Source organism: Danio rerio, chromosome 2 (genome assembly GCF_049306965.1).
Source record: "Danio rerio strain Tuebingen ecotype United States chromosome 2, GRCz12tu, whole genome shotgun sequence".
Lineage (NCBI taxonomy): Eukaryota > Metazoa > Chordata > Actinopteri > Cypriniformes > Danionidae > Danio > Danio rerio.
The window spans coordinates 33,838,193-33,853,703 of NC_133177.1; the positions used below are offsets into that span (position 1 = coordinate 33,838,193).

Below are 15,511 nucleotides of genomic sequence, written 5' to 3' on the forward strand. Positions count from 1 at the left end.
TTTCAAAACAGTTAGATTTTTTATTATTAATTTATAGAAGATTATAGAAGAATATAAGCTGAAAAGAATATAATATAAAACTATATGAAATGATAACCGATTTTTCATTTTTGGGTGAACTATGCCTTTAAATCAGGCAGTAAATACACAACATAAATAAATACATGTGTATTTTGTCATGCCAGAATATTTATTTTTAAGCATTTGGCAGAAATAATTGTCTTTGCAGAGAGTCTAACTGCTGATGCTGATGTTGTCAACATAAAGCACCCTACATGTAGCCTATTTAATTGTAAAATGTAATATGTCCAGCTCCCTGCGCCCTGCATAACCATTTTGGGGATGGATGAAAGGTTAAAATAGTAGTTATGTTTTAAAATTATGTTGCACTTTTAAGCCTATTATTTCCTAGGTAATGTCTATGTGTTAAAACCCCATAGACTCAACAACACTTTACTGTGTTTTATAAAAGCACAACAATAAATAGGCTATATAGGCTGAATGAATGGATAAATTCTGATCCCACAACGCGTTCAAAATCAAATGGAATAGGTACATGAATTTATATTGTAAGCCTACTAAGAAAACAAGACAGATGGGCTCTTCAATTCCGAAGATCACAACACGCCATCTTCCCTAATCCTTTATTTAATACATCTGACGCCAACACAATTACGCACATTCCTCTTTGACAAAATAATGCGCTTCCCCCATTTTACACATCCTTCAGGATAAAAGGTTACATCCACACACTCAAGTGCCTTTGGTGCTAAATCTCCAGTGAAAACTGCAGTCTTGCCTGTTGAGCGGCAGCGCGCGCGTGAAAGGTCTCCAGACATGAAGTTTGGCGCGCTCCATCTCACGAAACACTAAAACTATTTCACCGTCAGAAGTGTCTCGTATTTTTGAGCTCGCAAGACATTTATCATATTTAGAAGACACTTTTATTTCCGCCGATACAGGCGAAGGGTTGCAGTGAGGCAGTGCAGCTGGTTAACGGACTGTTTCAGATGGAGAGCGTCACATGAGATCTGATGTCATACGGGACGCGCGGCAGAAGCAGCTGCTCTCGTAAGGTGGCAGTCAGTCATCAATTGAATAGGAGCGGGCCAAAGAAATCCACGCATTGCGCACAGGCATCACTATTGTTTTCAAACCTTGGGATTTTCGTCTTAAACTACCTGTTTAAAATTCACAACAAGGTAAGACTCGAATATTTGATTTTTTTAAGTATGCGATATGCTTTTTACAGGTAAAGTGCAGTGTTTGGTGTATATATTTAACAAACGCATATTTAAAAAATGTTTTAAAGTTATTAATGTAATTATTTGATAATTTTCTCATCCTGAGGCAACCGAACTTTTTTACTGACTCAATATTTTGTTAAACGACCAGACGATGGACAGCAACGTGGTGCAGATTTTTAAGGAGGATAAATGCCCCTCATCTCACCCTGAGAAGTGTTTACCTAACTTCACATGGCAATCTGCCGTCTCGGACATTTATAACAGTTCTCTGAATGAAAGCTGGACGACCGAGCAGGAAGCTATGTCCCCTCTCATTCCGATCATCACTGCCGTTTACTCCGTGGTGTTTGTTGTTGGACTGGTGGGAAACTGCCTGGTGATGTATGTCATTATCAGGTAAGAAACAGCATTGTCCTAAGATATGCCTTATATTATTTATCACATCGGTACGTTTAAATGTCCTTTTTAGAATTTTGCCTTTACTTTTCAAAGCTGCTGATAGACTTAATTCATGCCAAGCATTTGCGATCGGCTGGTTTGGACGAAATACCTGCTTTATGAGAGACATTTGGTGAAGGATTTAAATTCAGTTTGGCTCCCCCCAGTGGAATGAAATATGATCGCACAATGCAGTCAAAATTGCCTTGACGTACCCTCACCCGCCACTTTATCAGGTACAAAAAGTGCTTTTTTTGTGCGCCAATTCCGAGTTGCACTTTTTCTTTAGCTGTAGAACTGCTTTAATTCTTTGCAGTGTTTGGTTAATTCAACAAGTATCCCTCAGAGGTCTGCTTGACATGTATTTTCACTGCATTCACTGCACATGATGTGGATCACATCACATTGTACAGTTGCTTTGTCTGTGGGATCGAGATTTTAGTGAGATTGGAGGCCATTTTAGTTGTGAACCCATGTTCAAGAAACCAGTTTATAATTATTTGAACTTTGTGGTGTGAAGTGTTATCCTGCTGGAATCAGAATGAGCACATTGTGGTCATAAAAGGGTGGATACGGCCAGCAACAGGCTATGACATTAGTAATGGACATTAAGCGAATCCAAAAAAATAAGAGAAATCGAGATTCTTCACACCAGGCAAGGTTTTTGCATTCCTCTATTGTATCAGCCAGTGTAAATTGTAGCCTCTGTTTGCTGCTGTTAGCTGACAAGGAGTGTCACCAGTGGGCGGGTGTATCTCATCTGCTTCAAGGTTTGTTTGTTTGTTTGTATGTTTTGTTGTGCAGACCTTAGTTGTAAATGAGTAGTTACCATCTTAAATATAAAGGTTACAAAAAACGATTTTATAGCAAAGCCATTGAAGAACCAAATGTTTTCTTAGTGTGTGAGGAGCATTTTAATATTCTAATGTTTTTCCTCTATAAAGAACATTTTTTGCAATGCAAAGTTTCCATGGATAATTCATTCATTTTTCTTCCGCTTAGTCCCTTTATTTATCAGTGGTCGCCACAGCAGAATGAACCGCCAACTTATCCAGCATACGTTTTACACAGCAGATGCACTTTCAGCTGCAACCCAGTACTGGGAAACATCCTTACACTCTCATACACACACATGCACACACATACATTACCATTCATTCATTTTCTTTTTCGGCTTAGTCTCTTTATTCATCAGGGGTCGCCAGAGTGAAATGATTCACACACATACACTACGGCCAATTTAGCTTACCCAATTCCCCTGTACCACATGTCTTTGGACTTGTGGGTGAAACTGGAGCACCTGGAGGAAGCCCACGCGAACACAGGGAGAACATGCAAACTCCACACAGAAATGCCAACTGGTCCTCCCGGGACTCGAACCAGCAACCTTTTTGATGTGAGGCAATGGTGCTACCCTTTAGTCACTTAAACTACCTTTCCTCCACCTTTTGTATTCTTGGTTTAAACTGCAGCAGATTGACTTTATCACGTCTACATGTCAAATCTATTGGTTTGGTGCAATGTGATTGGTTGATTCTGTATTTGGGTTTACTAATGGTTGAACAGGTGAAACTAATAAAGTGGCTGGTGGGTGTATGGTGCTTTTATTAAGGTCTTTGCCTGATCCATGTTCTGTATAAATCTTTTATTATGATATTTGCTTAAATGAGTAAGCATAAATGAATAGTCCCTAGCAGATTACACAAAAAAAAAACACCTAGTTTATATTTCAATTGTTACTTTCTAAAAAAAAGTATTAATAGAAAAAAACTGACAATTAAGAGTGCTATTTTAGAGGGAAAATGAACGTCCATGTAATGCTGACAGAATGGAGCTGCATGGAAAAGTAATGTCACAAAACAATGAGAAAGCAATTAATTTCTTTGCCCAATAAGGTTAAAGCCATACATACAGTTGAAGTCAGAATTATTAGCCCCCCGGTTTATTTTTTCCCCAAATTTCTGTTTAAAGGAAAGAAGAGTTTTTTCAACACATTTCTAAACATAATAATTTTGATAACTCATTTCTAATAACTGATTTATTTTATCTTTGCCATGATGATAATATTTCACTAGATGTTTTTAAGACACTTCTATACAGCTTAAAGCGACATTTAAAGGGTTAACTAGGTTAATTAGGTTAACTAGGCAGGTTAGGGTAATTAGGCAAGTTATTGTATAACAGTGTTCTGTAGACTATCGAAAAATATATGGCTAAAAGGGGCTAATAATTTTGACACTAGAAAGTTTTTTTTTTAAATTAAAAACTGCTTTTATTCTAGCCAAAATAAAACAAATAAGACTTTCTCCAGAAGAAAAAATATTATCAGACATACTGTGAAAATGTCCTTGCTCTGTTAAACATCATTTGGGAAAGATTTAAAAAAGAAAAAAAAATTAAAGGGGGGCTAACAATTCTGACTTTAACTGTACTTTAGCAAAGCATGGCCAGTAAACTTGAATACTGTCACAAAAGTGATCCAAAAAATAAAGGGCGGTCTTGTGGGAGGCCTGTTAAGATGTCAACGCCATCCACAGAGTTATAAATTATTACAACAGTTGGCTGAATGATTAAAAAGTCAAACTTTGACACCATAAATCTTTCACTGCATGGCTGTCATTCATGAAGGAAGCCACTGGTGAAGCCAATGAAAAAAATAGGACTACTGGAACTCTACACTTTGAAGTGGTGTGAAAGAAATTCACATATTTCGACTCTGCTCCTATAGATTCCAAACTGTGTGGCATCCCAAGCCTTATACTCAAGAATGGAGAAAGAAAGTTGTTACTATATACAACACTCGATGTATAAAACAATTGGCACTGTTCTTAAAAATCAAGCAGGCCATAAAATATTACAATTATTAAAATATTTTGCAACGCCTATCTTCAAATAAAGATATTAATTGTCTTATTATAAACATGTGAGGTTATCACACTCTTATATTAATAATTCTTTTTTTATTCAATAAAACTTTGTAAAAATGCAGCAAATTAGAAAAAAAATCTTGAAACGGGGGTTTACTCATTTATGCTGGACACTGTAACCTTTGTGCAGATAGCATGTGTTATTTCGGAAATGTTTGAGATAAAGAACTGCACAGTTCTTACTTGTTAAATAATAGATCACAGCACAGGCTGTCATCATGACCAGATAGACTCGACCTGTGAATTATATATAACATCTTTAAATGACAAACCACTGACAGACAAATGTTTGAAAACATTGGGGAGTTTGTTGCGTATGCGGCCTGAAAGCAATCTCATGCATGAATTTATTATGGTGATGGGTTGTATTTGATTTATTTTGACACTCTTTCATCCTCAATCAATTTCCCAACAGATACACCAAAATGAAAACCGCCACCAACATCTACATTTTCAACCTGGCTGTCGCAGACGCTTTGGTAACCACCACCATGCCCTTTCAGAGCACAGATTACCTGCTGAACTCTTGGCCATTTGGAGAGGTGGTTTGTAAAGTTTTTATCTCCATCGACTACTACAACATGTTCACCAGTATCTTCACTTTAACCATGATGAGTGTGGACCGATATGTGGCCGTCTGCCATCCCGTCAAGGCCCTGGACTTCCGGACACCAATGAAGGCTAAGATCATCAACATCCTCATCTGGGTGCTGTCCTCGGCTGCTGGGATCCCTGCAATGGTTCTTGGAAGCACTCAGACGAACAATGGTAGGGATGAATGATACTGTATACATTAGGGCTGGGCGATTCGGCCTACATTTGAACATTGAACATTTTAACTTGATTACGATTAATGAACAATTAATTAATTAATTATTTAATTTTACCCTCATAGTTCACTGACAAGTTTTATATGACGTCTAAAGGCATCTCTGGCGCAGCTTCCAATCATTGTCAACATAGTGCAAAGTAAGGCTCAAGAATGAGTCCATCGTCCTACTTGACCAGAGATCAGATGTGGCTGCAAAGTGCCTGTAGAAGTAAAAATCAGGCACAGTCTTCAACATAGCGGCGTCACGGGACATGTAGGGAAAGTTATTTTAAAAATCGTCCTGGTAAAATTTGATCGATTACAGGTACTGAATGTCGATTTTGATTCATTTTCAATTAATCGCCCAGCCCTGGTATATATACAGTCTGGGGTTGGTAAGATTTTTAAATTCCACCATTTTTAAAATTTATTTATATTTTATTAAAAAGAAACACACACAAAAATGTGTTTAATTTTATTCATGTGATGGCAAAACTGAATTGTCAGCATTATTACATTACACTGACCATCACATGATGATTCAAAAATTGATCTGATGTGTTATTCAGGTAACTTTTCTTACTTTTATCAAGGCTGAATATAGTTGTGCTGGTTAATAGTTCTAGATACCATGATGCTTTTTTACCTTTTTATCAGTTGGAATGTTAAAATGAACTGCATTTTTAAATATAGTTTAGATTATCGATAAATTCCATTACTTTTAGTTATTTACCATAATAAATAAAACTATCATTTTTACTAAAAAAAAAAAAAACTGTTCCAAGGCCTAACTTTTGAAAGGCATTAATTGCGGGCACATATTAGTTTTTGACAATATTGAATATTTAGGGTGTGTTCTATAACTCTCAAACATATTTAACACTCAAACAATATATAAAAGAACTTTGCTGATTTTAATAAATCACAAGTTTCATAATGATTTGTTTTATACTGTAAGTTATCATTTTGGCAACTAACACTGTGAAACAAAGACTGTAAAAAAATCTGGTTGACATGATGGCGCCTTTTTCCACTGAACACTTTGAGTGCAAAATGCCCCCTGACGGGCACAAACTGTCGCAAAAAAAAACTGCTGAAATTGGAGGCTGGCATGTGCAGAAGGGCTACCTGATGGAGCAAGAGGTGAAGCTGAGGAATCAAACCTCCAAACAAACGCTTGTATGTCAAATCAACCACACACCCCCGAACTTCTTATTTGACCGCCTGTATCTACACTGCAGAGGCTTGCTAAAACAAATATAAGCACTTACATTTAAAAACATGTAATAATTTAAGATTTATTTAAAAACTGTGTGATTTAAGCAGTTTTTTTTATAATTTAATAAATAGAATATATGTTGGACTGCAAAATAATTGATCTTTCATACACTCTAGCCTAAGTTAGACTCAGCTATGAGGACAATAAATATTTCTCTTATAATGAGTTGTTGGTATTTATTATCTTCATAGGCATAAAAATAATATAAAAACAACTCTACATTATTAGAAAGGTTTTTATTTTTATTCAGCAATAAACAGGACTGAAAATATTCACAACACGGACAGCTATTGGCCATGTGGGAAAAATTGTGTGTGGTTATATTAGCAAAAGATAAAAACAGTAAGATTTCTAAATATTAACAGGATATTTACACATCCTATGCCTGCATTATATAAAATAGTTTTATCAATTTGTACAATAAACTTAGCAGTTTTAAGACATCGACTGATGCCTATTAGCTGCTGCAACATCGACGGTTATATTGTTTATCTGTTTTTTCTGCGCCTTCATTTTCATTTGGTTTATTTGATGCCTTCATTATATCTGGCAAAGAGGATTCATTTTAATGTTTATTAGGAGGTTTCAAAGAAAAAGCCAACAATAAATGATGCATATAAATAATATATAAAATTTACATCTCAATTTGTTTAATAAGATTCTGTTTCTAGAACATTAATATTTAAAAACAGCAAATTCAGTAGATTAACTCAATAACATGCTGAAACTCAAAATGTCAGAGAACATTAATATCATACATTTCTATCATATAAAACATCCAAAAGAAATCACAAATCAACCTATTATCTATTCAAGAGAATAATACAATAATACAATACTTTATTGTCAGACTTGCATCTGAATTTGTTCTTGCATAACAGCATGATAAATGCTTCTTACAAAAAGACAAAGACATACAAAAATAATAATAATTAATTTTACATGGGCCTTATTCAGCTCCAAGATAGCCTGATATACAAATAATTTTTTTAATTTCACCTCATTAAAACGTGGGACTCTAAATTGACGGTTAGATTTTAATGGTATAAATTCTTGGTTCAACACATGACTATAGGGCTTGAAATGATGTTCCTTGCCAGCCTTTGAGGTTCATGTAATACGAACAGTCATATAATTTACCCTACTTTACTCAGGGGGACCAAAACAATCCCAAATCTTCTTCTAATAATAGATGGGACAGTCAGTTCTTCACTTCATCCTGATGTGTTTGTTGTTCCTACTTATTATAGCAAGCATGATTAACCTGTCCTCACTTCTGCTTAATAATTAACCGCTGTTGTTTCATATTTGATCCGCAGGCACGACAGAGTGTGCTCTGCAGTTTCCAGACCCGTATGTCTACTGGGACACATTGATGAAGATCTGCGTCTTCATCTTTGGCTTCGTGGCTCCTCTTCTCATCATCACCGTTTGCTACACTCTCATGGTTCTGCGCCTCAAGAGCGTTCGCCTGCTTTCAGGTTCACGTGAAAAAGATCGCAACTTGAGACGCATCACTCGATTGGTTCTGGTTGTGGTGGCAGTGTTCGTTGTGTGCTGGACCCCCATTCACATCTTCATCCTGGTCAAAGCTCTTTCGCACGGTGTGCCGGAGACCACATCGGTCATGGCTGCCTACTTTTTCTGTGTGGCGTTGGGGTACACCAACAGCAGCCTGAACCCCATTCTGTACGCCTTCCTTGATGAGAACTTCAAGCGCTGCTTTAGGGACTTCTGCTGCCCAGGTCGGACTGCAGGCGACGGGCGTGGGGTTAGTCGGGTCAGAAGCACTCTCCGAGAGCACACGTGCCCAGCAGAGGCCAAAAATGATGGAGGCCAGGGTCGACCCGTATGACTAGCCGTGGAGCTGTCATCTTTTCATGGTCGAGAGGACTCCAATGACTTGGGACTGACACAGATCACAACCGCCATCTGAGGAAGGGATTGTGGCGTTTAGGTTCAGGCGAGGGCGCTTAGGAATCTGTGATTGAGCAAAAAGGCTTTGTTCATTCAGTATGTCCATATAAATATTTACGGCATCACCTCATTTAGAGTTTACTTTCTCATCCCCGTTGACCAAAGATGGAATGTCATGCTCAAACAGGCTTTTGCATAATGTTACTAGTCCTTTAGGGTATATATGTAAGATTTTCCTTACCTGCGTCGATGCAATGCTTCTTTTGGTGTTGAAAGGATTTGGAGAGAGTAATGAGTATATAAAAATGGCACTGTTTATTCGTTTGGTCTTGGTGGAATAGATCTGCTATGCTGCTGCTGCTTTGATTACCAAGACTCTATATATTCACAGACACTCTGTCTAAGAATATATCACACTCCTGCTGCAAGCACAACATACATTAATTCCCCAATAGCAGATCTATACACAAATGGAACTGAGGTGGAGGAGGGCTCCTAAAAACATGCTGCAGATTGCTAATGCAAATGGCACTGACGTATTTCAGAGCTGAGGCGACAGCAATCATTCACCTGCGCCATGTAGTTGAAGGAGATGGTCCTGTTTAAGTATAGTTTAGGACTAAACTGACTGCACATGCATTTTTATGAAACACGCAGTCAGTTTACTGGCTTTCCACCATTATTTAACACCCACCAAAACATGTCTTAAAGCAGTGTCTTAACCATATTCCTGGAGGACCACCAACACTGCATGTTTTGCATGTCTCCTTTGTCACACTCATTACAGGTCTTTCAGTCTCTGTTAATGAGCTGATGATCTTAATCAGGTGTTTGGTTAAGAAGACATATAAAATGTGCAGAGCTGGTGGCCCTCTTGGAAAGTGGTTGAGAAACATGGTCTTAAAGGAGTGGTATAACTAAAAAAGTTTTTTTACTCACCCTCAAACTGTTTCTAACCTTTTCGTTAAACACAAAAGGAGACATTCTATAAATGCCGAAACCAATAGCCACTGACATTCATAGTAGGAAAAATACAATGTTAGTTAGTGGCTACAGTTGCCAACATTCTTCAGAATGTCTTCTTTTGTTTTGAATTGCTAAAGGAAACTCAAACAACAAAGTAGAGGGTGAGTAAAAGATCACAGAATTTCCATTTTTTGCTTGAACGAACACTTAAAGACATGTTCTGCTTGTCATGCAGCGATATTTGCTGATTGGAGGAGCACAGAAAAAAGACAGCAAGGGGAGTGCAGAAAAAAGAGAGCAAGTGACTGCTGAAGAAAAAAAAACCTTTTAGTAAAATCATTATCTATTTTCAAACTATTACACTAATGCCTCATTCAAATCTGTATTCACAACTTATTATGTATCCCTATTTAATGAAGAAAAAAAGGTCTCAATGAAACTCTTTTCATCACTTTTGTGTGATAAATCCTTTGGCATATAAATGGCTAGATTTGCTTATAGTTTTAAAAGCTAGTATGCCAAGCTTTTTTGGCATTAACACACTACTGTCAGAAATTTCCTAAAGCGCACAGTGAAAAAGCAAGTTTTTTTTTTTTTTTTTTTTTTCATTATTCTCTTGCGGCTGACCTTAAAGAATCTATTTATAAGAGCTTTCCTTTCAGAAACAAAATCTGTGGAAGGAAATCATTTAAATGCATTATGCATCATAACTGACTAAGCTTAACTTTACTTAATGTGATGGTTTTGCACCATTATTTATCACCCAAAAACATAGTTTTTTTTCATTGTACATGCTGTGATGGTTGCTCAAAGGATGAGGAACATAAACAAAAAAAAAAAAAAACAGATTGAATGACTGCTAAAAACTTTTAGTGAAATCATTGTCTTGTTTTGAATGTTCATATTCACTTCATACTTCGCCTATTCACATTTAGTATAACCTCATACAAATCTCCCATTGACCAAAGAAGATTCAAATCTGCTCCATTACAATCCAAAATAGACTTTTCTGTAGTGTTATAAGTTATTTGGGATCTATAGGGCCAGACTAACTTGTGACAGCAAGAACCCTTGTTTGGCATTGCTGTCAAAATGACTCCAAAGATATTTGGCGAACTTACGGTGACACGGTTAAATTAATAGCTGTTTTGAATGTCATCACTCAATTGAATGGGTGTTATCATTGGTTATCAGCTGATATATATGGGCTGGTAGGCTCAGAAGGCTGTCATCATCCATCCACATCGTTAGTCAGTTATAGATCACATGCATCTGCGGCTTGAAGTTAACAATTTAATTTACAATTTAAAGTTATTTTTTATTATTTATTAAATTTCCCATTAATTGTATTTTATTAACGTCTACCTCTACCCCAATCCTAAACCTAACCGTCACAGTAATGTAAAAACAGATCTGGATTCAGAGTCTTCTCTTTTAGTATGGCTTACTACCCATGTGGATGGATGATAACAGCCTTCTGAGCCTACCAGTAGATGCAGAAGGCCCCTACTGTACCACTATTTATCAGTTAATAACCACTGATAATGCCCATTTATTGAAGTGATAAGATTTGAATCAGGTGTAAATTGATGGGAGTAGAGTGTTAAAATGATTCATAAGGTGTAATTTTTGTGGTTAGTATTGATGCTAGTGCCATTACTAATAGTGGTCCAAGAAACACATCTTCTTTTTATTTTGCAGTTGAGATGCTGTGATAGTAGCATTAAGTGGAGTATCACACTTATGGTCATTTAAAAAAAGAAGAAATTATCTAAATATCAATTACCAAATCACGTTGTTTTTAATTTGTGCTGCTCTTTGTAGACTTTATTAGTCATTATGCAAAAAAGCTGCTGCATCCATGTTCTTTAATTTTGCACATTGTAAGTAGACTCCTCACAGAACTATCCACTCACATGTCTGCTTCTATGGGATTGCAATCTCAGGCTTGTTTGTCCTGTTTAGTAGATTGTATATTACTGGTATGCCTGTTATATTACTCAAACATGTAGTTTATCTTGGGTTAACGTGATTAAAAAATAGCGTAGCCAAAAACAAAAGCATTGTACATTTGCATCTGTTTGTACTGTAAATAGTTTGTGTTGGTTTATAAAACCATCCTCTTTTATATATTTAAAAAAATCTATGTATTATAATAAGTGGATTCATAATTATCACTCAGGAAATTATAAAAGTCTAACGATGGAAAAGTAAATAATGTAGGCTACAGTTTGCAATTTGAGTAAAGTGAGTGAAGTGCTTTCAGAACTGCTTACTGACTGAAAAGTGCTTTCTATTCTCTGTGTTTGATTTAGATCGAGGGATTATGTATGAAAAGGATTACAATGATTATGTATGAAGGATTACGTATCTTTGTTGCCTTGGGAATCTAAGGATTGTTGTGTGTTTATTTGGGCATAGGGCTTTAAAACAACCAACTAAGGAACTGAGTCTACTTATTTGGGTTGTTTATGCTTCATATAGTGTATTATTATTTCCATGACCGTTGATGTACATCTCTATTGCATGAAAAAATGTGGGTATCCTTGAGTAATGTTAATGTAAATAAAAAATCCTTCATGTGATCAAGTACAATGAAACTGTATATAGTTAATGTCATGTATATATAAATTCCAAGACTTAGCATACATTTGTATTCTTCTAATGTCGTTTTGTTTTGCTGGGTTTATCTGAGAGTCTGTTATCGAATATGTTCACTCATCAGAAGAAACTGTATGTGAACACATCATCAGTGCTCTATTGCCACAAATGTATTAGGAATTAATTGCAAAATTCTTGTTTTAATAAATGTAATGCCTTTTGTGCCTTTTTTTTTTTTTTTTTTTTGGTGAATCTATTAGTGCTGGGCAAAGATTAATCGTGATTCAAGAGTTCACACTTAATTGATGATTAATTATAAACTACTTTGGCATGCTGTCTCAGGAGAGAGCCCTGAGCTCATAAGATACTTGAGCCCGGGGCTCCCTCCCATTGCAAGGGGTTTGAGCTCAGGTAGATCTCGGAAACTCCCCTGCTGTAGTAACTAATGAACAGACAGTGATTGCTCTTAAGAGGTAACTACTTACTAGGAGCATGTCTATAGTGCCGATTTGGATAAGTCATTTAACATAAGTTGCATGTTTTTGTACGGTGGGAGGAAACCGGGAAACCCGGGGGAAACCCACGTGAGCACGGGGAGAAAGTGCAAACTCCGCACAGAAACGTCTACTGGTTTGGTAAAGCCTGGAACCAGAAACATTTTTGCTGTGAGGCAACAGTGCTAAGCACTGGGCCACTGTGTCACCCATCTAGGAAGAAGGAGGAGTTGGGGTGGATGGGGTGATTCCTCAAAACGAAGATACTGGTGGTACGTAACCCAGGGTATTTGTAGTAGCTAAGGAGTCGTCTGATTGGTGCATTAAGAATTGGATGATGCGGATCCAGCCGCTAGCAATCATAACATTTACATTTAGTCATTTAGCAGACGCTTTTATCCAAAGCGACTTACAAATGAGGACAAGGAAGCAATTTACACAACTGTAAGAGCAACAATGAATAAGAGTTGTAGGCAAGTTTCAGGTATGTAAAGTGTAAGAAGCAAAACAGTTGTAATTAATATTTTTTTTTTTTTTGTAATAAAGTTAAGCCACGTGATCCTCTCTCAAGAGTTTACACTTAGCTGATGATTAATTATAAGCTACTTTGGTATGCTGTTTGTATGTAAAAGTTTGTATGTGCATAATATATGTACTGTGTATATTTATGCACTGTGTATGTAAGTGCACTGTTTATATTTATTATGTGTTCAATCAAAAAATGACTTCTGCTGCTTGTTCAAACTACTCATTTAAAATGAGTTGAAACAACCCAATTCTTAAGTTGTTTTTGGGACAACCTAATTGTTGAATCCACTTAAATTTGTGAAAATTATTAGGTTATTTAATTGTTTTGTGTTTGGGACACCATGAAGGAATTGTGTGGAATTCAGCCTCATTGACATTGTAAATATATAGTTGAGTCAGAATTAAAAAGTCAGAATAGCCCCCCTGAATTATTAGCCCCATGAATTATTAGCACCCCTGTTTATTTTTTTCCCCAATTTCTGTTTAACGGAAAGAAGATTTTTTTAACACATTTCTAAACATAACAGTTTAAATACCTCATTTCTAATAACTGATTTATTTTAACTTGGCAATGATGACAGTTAATAATATTTGACTAGATATGTTTCAAGACACTAGTATTCAGCTTAAAGTGACATTTAAAGGCTTGGTTACCTAATTAACTAGGTTAATTAGGTTAATCAGGCAGGTTAGGGTAATTAGGAAAGTTATTGTATAATGATGGTTTGTTCTGTAGGCCTACAGTCAAAAAAATAGCTTAAAGGGGCTAATCATTTCGACCTTAAAATGGATCATAAAAAATTAAAAACGGCTTTTATTCTAGTTGAAATAAAACAAATAAGACTTACTCCAGAGGGAAAAAAAACATTATCAGACATACTGTGAAAATGTCCTTGCTCTGTTATACATTATTTGGGAAATATTTAAAAAAGAAAAAACATTCAAAGGGGGGCTAATAATTCTCAACTGTAAATACACACATGCAGGCATAAAATTGAAAACATGTTTATTTATATTTAGATATAAAATATATAGGTATATAATACAAGTTACATATAAATCCAAATATCTAAAGCAGTTTTGTTTACATGCACTTAACAAAATAATGTTTGTGGTTTGCTCAAACTACTTATTTAAAATAAGCTGCAACACTACAGACTTTGTTTATTTAGGGGCAACTTGATTGTTTTATGTTCAATCAACTAAAATTTGTAAAAACAAGTAAACTGACTTACTTCCTTGATCGATTGTGTGGAACCCAGCATTTTGTACAGTGTGTATGAATGTGCATCACATATACACAATAAATGCATATAAAACACAAACATATATTATGTAAAAGCAAATATTTCTTTAGTTTGCAATTAATCATGATTAATCTTTGCCCAGCTCTGAAATCTATACATTAAATGACAAATATTTGCTCATCTTAAATGCTTTCTGTTGTGATATGAGAGAAGCTGCACTGTACTTTCAGTAATGTGCTTGTACTTTCCTCTATAACAGCAGCTTATGAATGTGTTTTGCTCTCAGCTTGTGGTTTAATGTGCAATTTTCAAAAAGAGTTTCATTCGAAAGCAGATGAAATGAGCTTTCCAATTATCAGCTGTACTTCTCTTGTATAATATTACTTGTATTTGAAAATGATGTGTACTGTCAATAAATTGAACCCAAGAATCAGTGCTGATTTGAGTCATCTTGTGTTCAGAGATGTCAAAAAATCCGTTAAATTACAAAGCTTTCATCCATCATGGCTAAATGACGTGTCCGAGAAATCATAGAAGACAACAAAGAAGATGAGAGAAGCGTAACCATAACAAAGGCAGCATCGCCATGGCAACTTATTGTGCATCTTATAGCTTAATTCAGACAGCAAGACATTCTATTTTTCCACACCTTTGATGTCTGTCAGGATAATGAGAAGAGCTCAGAGAGGACAACGTGGCCATGAGGGCTTAAAATGAATGGTAGTGGCTTTTAGCTTTGATTAAATATTATGGAATTAATACAAGGTAAAGTTATAACATTCAAAACAATAAACACCAAAGCAAATCTGTCCAAATGCACAATTTCATGAGAATTATTTAGCTAAATTCCTCCTTTTGGAGCAGCGTGTGAGTAGTTACATGACCACATGTATTCATTTATTTATTTATTTTTTCTGAAATGTCCCTGGAAGATGTCTTGAATATCTCGTCATGCTTTGTGCAAAGCTTGAAAAGATGCCAGGCTTCAGAAGACAGAAAATCATCTTATTTTCTTTCTTTTCTTTTTTTTTTTACATAGAGCTGTCCAGTAGTGTG

At 35.9% G+C, this 15,511-nt stretch overlaps 1 protein-coding gene across 2 annotated transcripts; it reads left to right on the plus strand.

Moving 5' to 3' along the window:
- Window positions 1–1,072: 1,072 nt before the first annotated feature.
- oprk1 (opioid receptor, kappa 1) lies at window positions 1,073–8,646 on the plus strand. Of its 2 annotated transcripts, none has more exons than NM_182886.2 (4): window positions 1,073–1,202; window positions 1,396–1,643; window positions 5,028–5,380; window positions 8,022–8,646. In NM_182886.2, exons 2-4 carry the CDS (start codon window positions 1,399–1,401, stop codon window positions 8,555–8,557), a joined length of 1,134 nt encoding a protein of 377 aa, NP_878306.2. In that variant the 5' UTR covers window positions 1,073–1,202; window positions 1,396–1,398; the 3' UTR covers window positions 8,558–8,646. Both variants share the same exon structure in this region, with proteins under 2 accessions (NP_878306.2, NP_001305709.1).
- Window positions 8,647–15,511: the final 6,865 nt, after the last annotated feature.